Raw genomic sequence first — 17471 nt, 5'->3', positions numbered from 1 at the left:
CTTCTTCTGAGGCAGCCTTTGGTTGGAAGTCCTTTAGGCAGTTGTCTCAGGATAATTTTGATTTCACCTGTTGGTCATTTTTATTGCATATAAAAAAAAACTACCCTGCTTATTCTTTGGATTCTATTTGGGTTGTGGATTTGTTTCGATGAAGAAAAATATGTTCTTTTTATCCAGCCCTTATTTTTCATTACTCGTGGACTCCACAGCTTGGGTATAAGTTTTCAGGAAAAATTAATTGTGGACTCTCACCACCTGTATGAAATCATCATTTTTGCTTACCTGATAAATTAATTTATTTAATTGTGGTGAGAGTCCCCAAGACCCCACCCTGTTATTTTGGTGTTGGTTTATTTTAGTGTACATCTTTCTTTTTTTTTTTGCTCTTATTACTTTTCCTACCTTATTGGCTTGGCTATATATCAGACTGATTTGCCAGTGATTTGGGAGGGGTTTTATAGAGTTCTTGGGGTTTGGAAATCTTTGCCGCCTCCTACTGACAGGGAAGAGTAATTCCCAGGCGTAATGGATCATGGACTCTCACCACCATGAAATACATTATTTTATCAGATAAGCATACATTTTGTTTTTATAGCTCCATCCTCTGATTGCATGAACTGGGCATCCACGTATGAAATACGTATTCAAATTACAACCTTGAATTACAACCTTATAGCACTCAACCATTTAGATGCGTTGCACTAGGTAAAGAAGCCAAACAGGCCTAAAGACAAACATATACATTTGTTTATGGGAACTTCTGTGTGTCACCTTTGTATATGTGCAATGTTCTCTATGCAGGGACGGAACTACTATAGGGGCAGCAGGTATGGTGGCACCAGGGCCCAAGTGCTGGGGGAAGCCATAGCAGCAGGTTTATACATAGGCATGTGCAGAATGTGTACAATCCTAATGCAAGGGAGCCTATTATTAGTGTAAGTTTCAGTACCATCTATCCATTCTCAAAATCGTTATACAGAGCAGCATGTATATTACTGAGTTACCTTTGGTGGGGGGGGATGTTTTGCACCAGAGCCCTCTGTTGAGTAGGTCCACTGCTGTCTGTATGGTCATCTTGTGGGGTGGTTCACTTCATGGGTACACTGCCCTGTGATGCCTTGTAGCCCTCTTTGGCAGCCAAGACTTTGATGTATTCAAAATCAAGCTAATAGCCTGAGAATAATGTGTAGAAGCCTTCTGTAATTATATTTGTTGCATAAATATTGAAGAAATAAGTGTAGCATTGTAGTCTCTGTAAAGTAATGAGTGCCGTCATGTTGTAATGTAGGTTTCCTGCTCCGTTATGTTATCTGACTTATACTTCTGAGGCCAGTTAGGGACAGTTACAAATGAAATACTACAGTAAGAATCTCAATATTTAATGTGCATTTAATCTCAGTTTATATGCACATTTGCATATTTATGTTAACTGTAACATTGCTCTTTCACAGGAAATGTTTGATGTTATCCTAGATGAGAACCAGCTTGAAGATGCGTGTGAGCATCTGGCAGACTACTTAGAAGCCTACTGGAAATCGACTCATCCTCCCAGTAGTCACCCCCCTAATGTACTTCTGTCTCGTTCACTAACAGCTGCAACTCTTCCCATTACACCTTCCTCTGCCTCTAATACACAGGTAATGGACCAATGCTTATACATCCATTTATTTTATCACACTATTGAACAATTAAACATAAACATTAATCATGAGAGATTTTCACTTTGTTTTTTTTTACCATTGCAATAAAGCTGTTCTATCATATTTCAAAACTGAATAAAGTTGTTTAAAAAAAAAAAAAGAAATTAGTTTAGCCAGACAGTTGATTGGTTACAAAAGTGATATGGGAAAAACCACATTGATCACAAATAAGCAAAGTATTTCTGATGTAGTTTCTTTTGTTCTTAAAGTCCATTGTCGGATTGCGGTTCATCAAATTATTTTATCCTGTGTAACTTTTATTTTCCCATATAAAATAACACATTGCTAAAAGAACTAAGTGCATAGATAGAATTAAGAGGAAAAAAGAGAGATCATATGAACACATCATAAATAGTTTAAGTAATTAATCATCACCATTTTTTGTTATCATTATAAATATCATATGGTGTGTATTTGAAAGAGGAGAGGAAATAGTGGGTGAAAAAAGTATAAATATGATCTTATTCTCAAAAAAGAAAAATAAAGCTGTACTATTTTTTTTTAAATGGCTCAGTTCATTTTGTTAGTCCTGTTTTATCAGCTAAGGCTGACAGTACCTCCCAGGACAGAGAGAAAGAGCTTCTGGTAACATGACAGTCGAGGGGAAAAAAAACTGTTCGGCATCCTGCAGTTTCACAAGCAGATTGCTTTTTTTAGCTTTTAGAACACAGGCACCATTGTGATTTTGTAAAAAAAAAAAAAAAAAAAGAGAGAAGGGAATTTGAATGCATAAGAAATCACACAATACATGGTAGCTTAGTGCAAGCGAGTTCTACTTTTTATTTAGTAATAAAACAACAGAGCAAAACAAAGGGTATATTGTGCTCAATTCTATCACACAAGCAAATAGCATAGCCTCTGAGCATAAAGAAGGCAAGGAGCATATAGGAAGTGAGGTAAAATAAAACTAAATGTTTTTTGCGCCAAGTATGACGCACGACGCAAAAGGAAGTTGAGAAATTTTTGGCGCCAACAAACATCCGGAAATGACGCAACTCGCATCATCAAACACATTTTTGCACCAAAAAACCTAGCGTCAACTAAGACGCAGGAAATGACAAACTTGCGTCATTACAGATGCACGTTCGCACCATAAAAATTCTTGCGCCAAGAATGACGCAATAAATAACAGCATTTTGCTCCCTCGCGAGCCTAATTTGCCAGCAAGTTTTAAAGAAAAAAACAAGTCAAATGAAAAAAAGACTATACCCCAGGTAAGACAAACTTCCTAAAACATGATTCCCATAACGAAACTGCCAAACTGCAAAGGGAAATGCACATAGACCTGACTCATGGCAAACAGTGGCATCACTATGGGGGGGGGCGGGCCGCACCCGGGTGACACCCTCCAGGGGGTGACACCAAAAAAAATAAAAAATAAATTTTTTTTTTAAATTTTATTGAAATTCAAAGAAATACAATGTTGAGATGCATAGATTTTTTTTTATTAGAGGGGCTGGCATTTGTGAACATTGGTGGGACTGGGGAAGTTGTAGACACACAATTTTTTTGCCCCTTGAGCCAGTGCTGCAATTTCAACAAATAGTTTTCCCGGCTGCTTTTGCTTGTTTGTACTTTGCTTCTGCCCTGCCCAATTTCGCTATGAATGTTGTGGGCATGCCGTGGGGCTTGCAAAGTTGCGCTGCTAGCCTAAACCTGCCTGCCTATCTGTGCTCACTGCTCAGTGACATGTGGAGCAGTGGAGTCACTCACTGCTGTGCTGTCTCTCTAAACGGGAACTGGCAAATCATGAGGGGATGCCTGGCACCTGACCGCATGACTGTTTGACACTGTCTCTAAAGTGAAGGAGCCACGTATGATGCCCACCAGATCGGTACGGTTACAGTACACTAAGTGCACACTGAACAGGTAGGAGGGCGGGCGGGGGTCTGGGGGTGGGCAGAGAGCAGAGGTGCTTGGCCATAAGAAGCGGTAGGCACGCGGCCCGGGGCTGTGCACTGACAGGCTTGGAACAGAGTCAGAGAGTAGAATTTTCATAGTTTGCGCCTAAACCTTTTCTTTAGTGATTTATTTTTAGAGTGCTCTGTTTATCTTTCATTTGATGCTCTGCTGAGCCAGGGAGCAGCTCTAGGCATGCGCTTTATAATTAATGCAGTGCAGTTTACATATTTTGTATGTGTGTCTGAGTTTTTGTGTGTGTGTGTGTCTCAGTGTTTTTGTGTGTGTGTCTGAGTATATTTCCGAGTGTTTGTGTGTGCATCTGAGTATGTTTTTAAGTGTGTCTGAGTGTTTGTATGTGTGTGTGCCTGTGTTTTTGTGTGTCTGCTTTCTGGGGGGGGGGTGACACCATAACTTACCGCACCGGGTGACACCAACCCTAGTGACGCCACTGATGGCAAATATAAGTAATATACATATATTTAAAACTTTATACATAAAGTCAATCTTAAAAGGGAGGTAGGAGATGAATTCCTACGACCGATAACAGAGAACCCTTGAAAAGATTTCCCACGAGGGAAACCATAAAATCAAATAGGTGATACTCTCTTCACATCCCTCTGATAAACACTGTACTCTGAGAGGAATTGGGCTTCAAAATGCTTAGAAGCGCTTATCACAGAAGAAAACAAAAAAATCAAGCACATACTTACTTCACCACCTCCATAGGAGGCAAAGTAGGTAAAACTGAATTGTGGGTGTGGTGAGGGGTGTATTTATAGGCATTTTGAGGTTTGGGAAACTTTGCCCCTCCTGGTAGGATTGTATATCCCATACGTCACTAGCTCATGGACTCTTGCCAATTACATGAAAGAAAGCTGCATTTACACATGCCAGAAATATGTTTTCATCTTAAAAAAAATTAAGGATAAGCTGTTTATATTTAAATTAAAACAAAAACTGGACTGTTGTTTTGTACTTATAATCCTCACTGGCAACTGCTACAGCTCTAACGGAAGAGAGGGAAATAACTCCCTGGCCAGACCTTCCAACTGTCTGGATTTGTGCAAGACCGTTACAGATTCTGAGCTTTGTTCTGCCGAGACAGCCATATCTCCTGATTTGCAGGATTTCCTTTAGCCACACCCACAGTCCACCCAGACACACTCAGACCACCCAGATACACCCACAAACCTCAGAGACTTGCCCAAGATCCAACCCACTATCCAGTATTAACAGGCCCCCCTCAAACTCCTGAATCCTGGCTAGCCAGCCACAAATGTTAGGAGGTTTGTGCAAGTCTGACAACTCAAATTGGTTTTGATAAAGTTTAATTAAATGTTGACTATATCATTAGGTAGAACTAGTTATGGTCTGACCCCTAATTGTGAGTGGATGATTGTCAGTCAATTAGTAAAATATGAGAGTCTTTTTTATTTGAAGGCAAACAATATTCATAAGCTCAAGGGATGTCAAGAAAAACATCAATACCAGTTAAAAATATAGAAATTTTATTATAAAATCAATTAACAAATATTTTTTATGAAGATACTATATGGTACACATCAAATATGTTTTGCATTTAGGTAGTTTTCATTAATTCACAGTTTCATAATTTTTGAATTCATCATTCACATAGCAGTAGCAGCCATATTGTTTAGATAATTTAATTAATGTCAATAGAGGTCATCACCCTCTAAATTCTAGAATTAAATGCAGTTGGAACCATTTTAATTTAACATTGAACAGTTAAACTGGTATTGGTGACAAATATCGTAAAACAAAAAGCTCAAAAAGAGAGAAGTAGCACTTACACTTAAAATTCCATGCTGCATGTATAACCCTTTCCAATAGGAATGACCTTTGCTTAATAAAAATAAACAAATTAAATATAATAAAAACAAGGGGTATGAACCCTATATATCTGCAAGGTAGAGGAACACCGACCAGTAGGAGGTTCAGATCCTGTAAACAGGCAGTTAAAGTCCAATCAGGCAAATATTTGTTCAAGAAAATAGCAATTTTTTTTCCTGGACATTGCAAAATAATACGAAGGATTGCCGTATCATGCCTTCCTTTATATTGCTTGCAAACGTTTGTGTGTTTTACTTTATCTAGTCCTGCAAGGCAACCAGAATCGTAGGTATCAGCTACTGGACGTTATTAAAGGAACAGTCTAGTCTAAATTAAACTTTCATGATTCAGATAGGGCATGTCATTTTAGTTGAAATAAATCTTTATTGTGGGCTACAATCATTGAAAGACAGTACAACCAATGGTTAATCAGATATGACATCTATAATGCACAAAATTACAATTTGTAGAAGCTTACATTCCTTTAGATGCCCCCCGTCCTGTACCACACCGGTACTTGTGGGATAGAAGTGACTGACATTATCTAGCATATCTCTGTATATACGCTTTGCCCGTTTTATACATTCTTATAAAGTAATAATATTAAACAACTTTACAATTTGCTTTGTTCTCTTGGTATTCTTAGTTGAAAGCTAAAGCTAGGTAGGCTCAAATGCTAATTTTTAAGCCCTTGAAGGCCGCCTCTTATATGAATGCAATATATTAAAAAGTAAGAGTCCAGCACAGTAGCCCACCACACTGTGCTTGCTGCAGGGAGAGACAAAATCCCTAACGGCTAGATTTAGAGTTTGGCAGTAGCCGTCAAAACCAGCGTTAGAGGCTCCTAACGCTGGTTTTGAGCTACCGCTGGTATTTAGAATCAGTCAGGAAAGGGTCTAACGCTGACTTTGAAGCCGCGACTTTTCCATACCGCAGATCCCCCTACGCCATTTGCGTATCCTATCTTTTCAATGGGATCTTTCTAACGCTGGTATTTAGAGTCGTGGCTGAAGTGAGCGTTAGAAATCTAACGACAAAACTCCAGCCGCAGAAAAAAGTCAGTAGTTAAGAGCTTTCTGGGCTAACGCCGGTTTATAAAGCTCTTAACTACTGTGCTCTAAAGTACACTAACACCCATAAACTACCTATGTACCCCTAAACCGAGGTCCCCCCACATCGCCGCCACTCTATTAATTTTTTTTAACCCCTAATCTGCCGACCGCACACCGCCGCCACCTACGTTATCCCTATGTACCCCTAATCTGCTGCCCCTAATACCGCCGACACCTACATAATATTTATTAATCCCTAATCTTCCGCCCCCGCTATCGCTGACCCCTGCATATTATTATTAACCCCTAATCTGCCGCTCCGTACACCGCCGACCCCTATATTATATTTATTAACCCCTAATCTGCCGCCCCCAACGTCGCCTCCACCTACCTACAATAATTAAACCCTAATCTGCCGACCGGATCTCACCGCTACTCTAATAAATGTATTAACCCCTAAAGCTAAGTCTAACCCTAACACTAACACCCCCCTAAGTTAAATATAATTTAAATCTAACGAAATAAATTAACTCTTATTAAATAAATTATTCCTATTTAAAGCTAAATACTTACCTGTAAAATAAACCCTAATATAGCTACAATATAAATTATAATTATATTGTAGCTATTTTAGGATTAATATTTATTTTACAGGCAACTTTGTAATTATTTTAACCAGGTACAATAGCTATTAAATAGTTTATAACTATTTAATAGCTACCTAGTTAAAATAATTACAAAATTACCTGTAAAATAAATCCTAACCTAAGTTACAATTAAACCTAACACTACACTATCAATAAATTAATTAAATACAATACCTACAAATAAATACAATGAAATAAACTAACTAAAGTACAAAAAATAAAAAAGAACTAAGTTACAAAAAATAAAAAAATATTTACAAACATTAGAAAAATATTACAACGATTTTAAACTAATTACACCTACTCTAAGCCCCCTAATAAAATAACAAAGACCCCCAAAATAAAAAAACGCCCTACCCTATTCTAAAATTAAAATAGAAAAGCTCTTTTACCTTACCAGACCTGAAAAGGGCCCTTTGCGGGGCATGCCCCAAAGAATTCAGCTCTTTTGCCTGTAAAAAAAAAACATACAATACCCCCCAACATTACAACCCACCACCCCTATATACCCCTAATCTAACCCAAACCCCCCTTAAATAAACCTAACACTAAGCCCCTGAAGATCTCCCTACCTTGTCTTCACCACGCCGGGTTCACCGATCGATCCAGAAGAGCCTTCAATGTCTTGATCCAAGCCCAAGCGGGGGGCTGAAGACATCCATCCTCCGGCTGAAGTCTTGATCCAAGCGGGCAGAAGAGGACATCCGGACCGGCAAACATCTTCATCCAAGCCGCATCTTCTAAGTTCTTCCATCCGATGACGACCGGCTGATCTTCAAGACCTACACCGCGGATCCATCCTCTTCTTCCGACGACTAGACGACGAATGAAGGTTCCTTTAAGGGACGTCATCCAAGATGGCATCCCTCGAATTCCGATTGGCTGATAGGATTCTATCAGCCAATCGGAATTAAGGTAGGAAAATTCTGATTGGCTGATGGAATCAGCCAATCAGATTCAAGTTCAATCCGATTGGCTGATCCAATCAGCCAATCAGATTGAGACCGCATTCTATTGACTGTTCTGATCAGCCGATAGAATGCAATCTCAATCTTATTGGCTGATCGGATCAGCCAATCGGATTGAACTTGAATCTGATTGGCTGATTCCATCAGTCAATCAGAATTTTCCTACCTTAATTCCGATTGGCTGATAGAATTCGAGGGACGCCATCTTGGATGACGTCCCTTAAAGGAACCTTCATTCGTCGTCTAGTCGTCGGAAGAAGAGGATGGATCCGCGGTGGAGGTCTTGAAGATCAGCCGGTCGTCATCGGATGGAAGAACATAGAAGATGTGGCTTGGATGAAGATGTTTACCAGTCCGGATGTCCTCTTCTGCCCTCTTGGATCAAGACTTCAGCCAGAGGATGGATGTCTTCAGCCCCCCGCTTGGGCTTGGATCAAGACATCGGAGGCTCTTCTGGATCGATCGGTGAACCCGGTGTGGTGAAGACAAGGTAGGGAGATCTTCAGGGGCTTAGTGTTAGGTTTATTTAAGGGGGGTTTGGGTTAGATTAGGGGTATGTGGGTGGTGGGTTGTAATGTTGGGGGGGTATTGTATGTTTTTTTTTTACAGGCAAAAGAGCTGAATTATTTGGGGCATGCCCGCAAAGGGCCCTTTTCAGGGCTGGTAAGGTAAAAGAGCTTTTCTATTTTTATTTTAGAATAGGGTAGGGCATTTTTTTATTTTGGGGGTCTTTGTTATTTTATTAGGGGGCTTAGAGTAGGTGTAATTAGTTTAAAATTGTTGTAATATTTTTCTAATGTTTGTAAATATTTTTTAATTTTTTGTAACTTAGTTCTTTTTTAATTTTTGTACTTTAGTTAGTTTATTTCATTGTATTTATTTGTAGGTATTGTATTTAATTAATTTATTGATAGTGTAGTGTTAGGTTTAATTGTAGATAATTGTAGGTAGTTTATTTAATTTATTTATTGATAGTGTAGTGTTAGGTTTAATTGTAACTTAGGTTAGGATTTATTTTACAGGTATTTTTGTAATTATTTTAACTAGGTAGCTATTAAATAGTTATTAACTATTTAATAGCTATTGTACCTGGTTAAAATAATTACAAAGTTGCCTGTAAAATAAATATTAATCCTAAAATAGCTACAATATAATTATAATTTATATTGTAGCTATATTAGGGTTTATTTTACAGGTAAGTATTTAGCTTTAAATAGGAATAATTTATTTAATAAGAGTTAATTTATTTCATTAGATTTAAATTATATTTAACTTAGGGGGATGTTAGTGTTAGGGTTAGACTTAGCTTTAGGGGTTAATACATTTATTAGAGTAGCGGTGAGATCCGGTCGGCGGATTAGGGGTTAATTATTGTAGGTAGGTGGAGGCGACGTTGGGGGCGGCAGATTAGGGGTTAATAAATATAATATAGGGGTCGGCGGTGTTAGGGGCAGCAGATTAGGGGTACATAGGGATAACGTAGGTTGCGGCGGTGTACGGAGCGGCAGATTAGGGGTTAATAATAATATGCAGGGGTCAGCGATAGCGGGGGCGGCAGATTAGGGGTTAATAAATATAATATAGGGGTCAGCGGTGTTAGGGGCAGCAGATTAGGGGTACATAGGTATAATGTAGGTTGCAGCGGTGTACAGAGCGGCAGATTAGGGGTTAATAATAATATGCGGGGGCGGCAGATTAGAGGTTAATAAGTGTAAGGTTAGGGGTGTTTAGACTCGGGGTACATGTTAGGGTGTTAGGTGCAGACTTAGGAAGTGTTTCCCCATAGGAAACAATGGGGCTGCGTTAGGAGCTTAACGCTGCTTTTTTGCAGGTGTCAGGTTTTTTTCAGCTCAAACTGCCCCATTGTTTTCTATGGGGGAATCGTGCACGAGCACGTTTTTGAAGCTGGCCGCGTCCGTAAGCACCGCTGGTATCGAGAGTTGCAGTGGTGGTAAATATGCTCTACGCTCCCTTTTTTGGAGCCTAACGCAGCCATTATGTGAACTCTAAATACCAGTAGTATTTAAAAGGTGCGGGGGGAAAAAAGCACGCGTAGCTAACGCACCCCTTTGGCCGCAGAACTCTAAATCTAGCCGATAGTAAATAAAACAAAATGCAATGAAGCAGCAGCACCGGTTTCAAAGTCTTTATTCAGGACAAGAGAATAAAAAACACAACGCTGCGGGGCTCACCAGCCCCGCAACGTCTTGTTTTTTATTCTCTTGTCCTGAATAAAGACCTTGAAACTGGTGCTGCTGCTTCATTTAATTTTTCTTATATGAATGCATTTGACAGTTTTCACAGCCAGAGGGCGTTAGTTCATGTGTGCCATATAGATAATATTGTGCTCACGCTAGAGGAGTTACTTATGAGAGGGCACTGATTGGCTAAAATACAAGTCTGTCAAAAGAACTGAATAAGGATGCATTCTGCAGAGGAATAGATGCAAGGTAATCACAGACATACAAAGTATATTAATACAACAGTGTTGATTATGCAAAAATTGGGTAATAAAGGGATTATTTATCTTTTTAAACAATAACAATTCTGGAGTAGACTGTCCCTTTAGGTTTCCAAAGCCTCTCCAGCGATGATCCAGAGTTGTGAAGTATTTTGTGTATTGTGAATAGGGCATAATTGTGAATTAATTAGATGATCATTATGCAATGGTGATTCGTATTGTTGTATATTACTGTTTACATTTGTTTTTGTTTTTTTTTTGTTGTTTTTGTTTTTTAAAAAGCTGATTACTTTTTTCCCCTAAAGGTTAATGCTAAAATACTTTGTACTGAGTAGTGCTAATTGATCTTAGCAAAAGTGATAAATCACATTATAAATATATAATTTAGACCAGAACCTTTGGGTCCTGCTACAACAGCACCCTAAGTCCCTTGCTGTTTTGTTTTTTAAAACGTATCCAGTGGGTGGTACAGCTAATCACAAGCCATACCACCTGCCCCAGATAGAATACTGAATGTGTGCTCCCGCAAGCTGTGATATAAGAGACATTTGGCATGTACCCGCTGATGATGCAGGAGCACACGGAACAGGTGATGCATTCTGTCTGTGGGTAAGGCAATATTGCTTGTCATTGGCTGTATCACCTACCTCATATGTTTTTAGAAGAAAAAAAAAAGGAAAGCGGCAACAGATGCAGTTAATTGAATAGTACTCACAGGGGTCTAAAATATGTATTTTAGGCATGTGCATTCGGATCATTTGTGAATTATCTGAATGCACATGCCTAATATATTTATAATGTGATTTTGCCACTTTCAATACGTCTAATATGCCAAAATATTTATTATTAACCTTTAAGTGCACAGATCAAATATGGTTACAAAGCAGATATTATTAAGGAGTCAAGCAGAAGAGGATGATATCTGATAATGAAAATGAAAACAATAATGTAAATAACTCATCATTTTTTTTTTGTCTTTAATATATGAATAATGAGGCTGTATTTCTCAGAACTGAAAGTAAAACACCCAAATGTGACGTATGTAACAGTGATCTAGATGACTATTAAATTGTTTTAGAAGATGCCAACAGCCAAGAAATAAAAATCTTTTGTAAAATGGAAATTTTACTAAATGTATTTTATTGTAATAGTTAAAGCTTTAAATGGATGCTAACCCATTATTTCTCTTTATTTAAAAAGCAGGAATTTAAAGCATAGGAGCCCAGCCCGTTTTAGGTCCAGAACCCTGGATAACACTTGCTTATAGGTGGCTACATTTAGCAAACCAATAGGCAAGCATAACCCAGGGTCTGAACCAAAATGGGCCAGCTTTTAAGCTTTACATTCCTGGTTTTGAAATAAAGATAGCAAGAGAACAAAGAAAAATTGATAATAGGAGTAAATTATAAAGTTGATTTTAATTGCATGCTCTATCTGAATCATTAAAGAAAAAAATTGGGTTTAATGTCCCCTTTAACTTAGTAATCTTGTTAGCTTGTTTTAATACTTCTGTCCCAAAATAAGACCATCCCTTACATTTACTATTGCTTTTATATAGAGCTCCCAAGGAGACCAGAAAAACGATCAACCCGCACCTGAACGACCTGGCACAGCTGAAGAAGATGCAAGTGCCGAACCCACAAGAAAGTCTCAACATAGATCTTCCACATCTGCACAGCACCATAATCATCGGAGTGGAGTTCACAGAGGTCTGTCCAGACAGGAAACATTTGACTCTGAAACACAAGACAATAGAGACTCCAATTACCTTGAACCAAAGGACGATTACCCTTCAGAACGAAGTGATCATAAAGACTCACATAGGGATCATAATCACAGAGACGAATCTCATGCAAGTAGTGATCACCGACATAAGGAAACCCGGCATCGTTCAAATGAGCAGGACAGAGACCAGGACCACAATGAATGCAATAAACCCCGCAGTCGTCATAAATCCAGGGACCGATATTGTGAGAAGGATGGAGAGATTTCCAGGAAACGCAATGATACAGCAGAATGGAACCGGGAGGTTTACGTCCGTCAGTAACATAAGCTTCATTGGCACCATTAGATGTGATTATTTTTTTTTTATTCTTGTTAATGACCACTTTCCAAATGGTTTGGTTCTATGTTGCAAAAGATACAACATCCTTCTTTAGACCATTTCTAGATTGCTGTTTCTTGTATAGCTACAGCATAAAACAGAGACTATATATTTATGTTTTAATATTTACATTTTTCATGGGGCAGCTGCAAATCTGTTGCCAGACCTGTCATTTAGCGACGTTTGTGGCTATTGTTTGAATCATGTCTGTTGCCATCAATTTAATGTTGCTGCTCTTATAAAGCAAATGCTGTTTTCTAGGCACGGAACAGTGACAGGACAGATTTAGGTAGATAATTCCATAGATTTCTTCCAGGTTTGCTATTTGTAGTTTTATTTTTTACTGCAGAAGTGGTGTCTGGCTTCTGGGAAAACAAACATTCTATATCATGACTTTTTATATTTTGAATTAATTGCAATCACCTGGTTTGAATGTTTATTTTAAGTCCACAAATTGTTATGTTTTCCCTCCTGCTGTCTTTTGAGAACAGAGCTAAATATTGCCTTACACTTGAGAGATCATAAAGCTAAAACTCATTTTCTGTGTGCTGGTCCTCTGTTGTAAAATAGGTTTATCCTTTTCTTCTGTTTAAACCTACAATGTCTGACCACACATTTTATACATTTTTTTTTTTAAAGATAGTCATTTTAAATCACTGTTGACTGGAATTAGTGAGGAAAAAAAATCTAGGACTCTTAATTGCTTATTAAAGAGACTTAAACCCCATTTTTTTTCTTTCATGACTCATATAGAGTTTACAATTTTAAACAACTTTCCAATTTGCTTCTATAATTAGATATGCTTCATTCTCTTGTTATCCTTTGTTGAATGTGCAGTAATGGAGCTTGCTGAACACATCATTTGAGCCAATGTCAACAGGCATATAAGTGCAGCCACTAATCTGCAACTAGCACCATGTAGTGCATTGCTGTTCCTACCTAGGTATCTCTTTCAACAAAGGATAGCAAGAGAAATAAGAAAATTAGATAATGGAAGTAAATTGGAAAGATATTTACAATTGTATGCTCTGTCTGAATCATGAAAGAACAAAGTTGGGTTTTATGTCCATTTAAATCACAATGTTAATATATTAACCAACTTTGACCTAGTTTCCATTGAGGTGGTAAGTTGTGGAAACTGGTGATAAAAACATTTGTCTCCATTAAAGTCTATGGAGATTTCCATACTTTACCACCACAGTGGACATTAGGCCTTTGATGATAGATGGTTCAATGTACCCTTCTACCAACAAAGAAGTTAATCTATTGATGAACTATACGTTTCTTATAATTGTTAATAGGTGTAAATTATTAACTTGTAGAACCACTGTCTACATAAAATATGTTTATACATTTGTTGTAGACATAAGTGTTGAAATGAGTTTGTCAGTTTATATTCTATGAGAGAAACATCTTCTCTTATTGGTGTTTTTTGTGGGTATAGTTTTTAATTGGGTACATTCGGCATTAATTAGGCAGCTGCCTATGACCATGCCACTTAGTTAGCCCCCTCCCATTGTCTTACATTCTATGTACTGCAAATAAGGATGTACAGCGCAGCCAGTTGCAGACAGTACCAGGGTATATAAAGTCCTTTAAAATATACGTTCCATATAAAGTGAGGAAACATAGGCATTTGTATGTGACAGAAAAGAAAGTTGTTTCTTTCAATAGAGAGAATCTTATCTTATTAAAGGCAATGTTATACCCTTTTTTTAGGGTATACAGATAGCTTTCAACAAAAGCTCTTGTTAATAATTTATTCATTTCAGATTTTTCATAAATAGAGGAACAGAAAAATAATGATTAATGTGACGGCTCCAAAATTTAATTAATTTAAGAAAATGCAAATTCCAATATATTGTAATTTTCAGATGTTGTTAATACACTTGTAAATATATACATATATATATATATATTTATATTTGTGATATTTAAAAAAAAAAGTAGAATTTATTTGCTGTTGCACCAGTGAGTATTATTATTGCCAATCAGCATTTTAATTAATACAACACTCAAAGTCCTATGCTCAAATTCTATTGTTTTGTTTTCATTCCCCACTTTAGTATGAATTTTTTTTTTCAAGAAAAAAAAGAAAAGAAAATATTTAAATATAAGCTTTGTTGAATACTAAATATGCATTTTTGTGGAAAGTATCTTTATTTTCCAAAATCAGATTTGTAAGCATTTGTATATACTTCATACGACCTTTGTAGATAATGGATTGTAGGTTCTCTAGAACTGTTGGACTGTTAAATGGATTTATTTATTATGCTATACAAATGGTGGCTGTAATTTACATGTTATTCCTAACATGTAGATGACTTCAACAACAACAACAACAAAAAAAACTATGTTCAAAAAACATTGGTGTTTTATTTTCTTAATCGGACTATTTTTAGGGCAAAATTTCAATTGTCGTACATACAGCTTTAATAATGCAATAATATGCACACCCAGCAGTGATTTATATCAACAACACTTTGCAACAAAAAAATCTATGGAAACCACCAACAGTATCAAAACTGCACCTTAATTTGATAATCAGAAACATATATTTAGTAAATATTACATTATCTACTTACTACTAGCAAGAAAAAAACAAAAATGTATGCTTACCTGATAAATTCATTTCTATCATGGTGGAGAGAGTCCACAAGCCCTTACTCCTGTTATTCAACTCCTGGCCACTAGGAGGAGGAAAAGATTCCCAAAGCTCTAAGAATGCTTAATCCCTCCCACCTCTCTGGTATTCTAGTGTGATATATAGCCAAGAAAGGAGAAGTAGAAAGGTAGGAAAGGACAAAGTAGCGAAAAATGAGGTGCAAACAAAAACAAATAATTACTTACAAAATGAAAATGGCCGGGTCTCCTGGAAGCTCACCACCATGAAAGAAATGAATTTATCAGGTAAGCATACATTGTGTTTTCTTTCGTAAAATGAGAGTTTACGAGACATTACTGCTGGGAACTGATACCCAAGATGTGAAGTCCACGAATATTTGGACAGGACACTTTTTTTTTTAAAGACAAGCACCTAAATACCAGACACTGCTGCCTTAAGGACTTTCCTACCAAACACATCAAAGTGTTAGAATATAGGGAATGTATGTTGCTGCCTTGCATATTTATTCAATATAAGCCTCATTCTTGAAAATATGAGAAGAGGCAACTGATTTAGAAAAAATAGCAATAATGTATTTTGGGAAATTTATCCCACATCCAAGAAAACCTTGGTAATGGTCATGAGATTTAGCCAAAAAGCTAAAGAAGTGGATGTAGCCCTCTAAACCTTTACATGGAGCAAGGGACAAACAAATTAAAGAATTGTCTAAAACCCTTTGTTATTTAAAAGTAGAATTATAATGCTCTTATAATATCTAAATTAAGTAAGAGGCCATCAGATTAGTTATTTAGATTAAGACAATGGTATGGGCTATAATCTCCTGATTTGATGTTATCTGAAAAATCACTTTTGCTAAAAAAAAAAAAAAAAATCATTAAGTCCTTAAAATCTTGGACAGAATGTTATAGGCCTTCTAAAAAAATAAGTAATCTGCCCCTACCACAAAATAATCTGGATAGGGGCAAAAGGTTCATGCTGATTTGGAAGAGGAAAAAGGCTCATAGGCCTTGTTTCAACTGGATTAAACTTCCAGGAAGATGCAGGTAATTGTAAGGAAGATGAAGATTTTTGGTTCTTAAAGGGACAGTACACTGTAAAATTGTTTTTATATTAATGCATTTTCAATTACTTGTTATACCAGCTGCAGAGTATAAAATGTATGAGAAATTGCATATTCAGGTTTATTTGTATATATATGAAGTAGCTGATTTTGTGCTTTTAAACCACAGCCTATTACAGTGGGTTGAGCTTCAGGTGATATCAGATCTCATTATGTTATCATTTTGTGTACACACACATGCTTCCTTATCTTATATTTGTCTGGAAAACCAAAGCTCAATACTTAGAGAGAACAATGGAAAATTATTATTTTATTACTTAACTATCCTGCACCCCACTGTGAGTGTCATTTCTTCTGCTGGCTATGTTTACTTAGGCTATTTAATAGCTGAGACTCCAGTATCAAAACTTTCAGTATAGGTTGGGAAACCACAAGCTAAATCAGCTATTTTAAAGGTCAAAATAGGGGTAAAGGAGCTACTTGTAAACAATTTAATACACTCCAGCAGGTAAAATGAATCATTGGGAACAATTTAAATGGGAGAACATTTTTGGGTGAACTGTCCCTTTAAATTGACAAAAATGTTATCTTAGACTTCTTGTCCTGAGGTAGAAAATTTCTGTTTCCTCCAGACACAGTGGAAATGATGACGTCAAGACCAGGTCCAAATAATTTTTGGATACTCTGTTTGCTGACAATTACTTAAATCACAACACCTTTCTGGTAAATACTGCTAAAGTCATATACATAGAATAAAATTGAATTATGTTAAGAATCGGAACACAACTAAGTGCATTAGTTGACATCAGAAGTTACAAACAATAATGGGAATCTTCATTCACAGTCTTCTGAGATTTGCTCAGACAAATTTTAACACCAAAGAGCAGACGCAACTGCTACAGAAAAAGGCCTTTTGATGAAAGGTTACCAATTTCATCTTTATATGGTTCCTGAAAAATGTGCTGTCATCTAAGAGAATAGTAATGTGTCTGACGAAACAGAATAGCACCACTGGAAACGTTTCCCAAAGCTCTAAATTAGAAACCAGAAAAGGAGACATCTAAGAGAATGGATTAAAAGAAAAGCTTTATTTCTTTTAC

At 37.0% G+C, this 17471-nt stretch overlaps 1 protein-coding gene across 1 annotated transcript in view; it reads left to right on the top strand.

Moving 5' to 3' along the window:
- CACNB2 (calcium voltage-gated channel auxiliary subunit beta 2) overlaps positions 1–13223 on the top strand; it is a 535276-nt gene extending 522053 nt beyond the window's left edge. Inside the window, exons 12-13 of the mRNA XM_053713972.1 lie at positions 1452–1637; positions 12140–13223. Coding sequence (XP_053569947.1) covers positions 1452–1637; positions 12140–12628 — 675 coding nt within the window. The 3' untranslated portion in view covers positions 12629–13223. The remainder of the gene's footprint in view (positions 1–1451; positions 1638–12139) is intronic.
- Positions 13224–17471: the final 4248 nt, after the last annotated feature.

Source organism: Bombina bombina, chromosome 5 (genome assembly GCF_027579735.1).
Source record: "Bombina bombina isolate aBomBom1 chromosome 5, aBomBom1.pri, whole genome shotgun sequence".
Lineage (NCBI taxonomy): Eukaryota > Metazoa > Chordata > Amphibia > Anura > Bombinatoridae > Bombina > Bombina bombina.
This window is presented reverse-complemented; position numbering and strand designations above follow the sequence as displayed.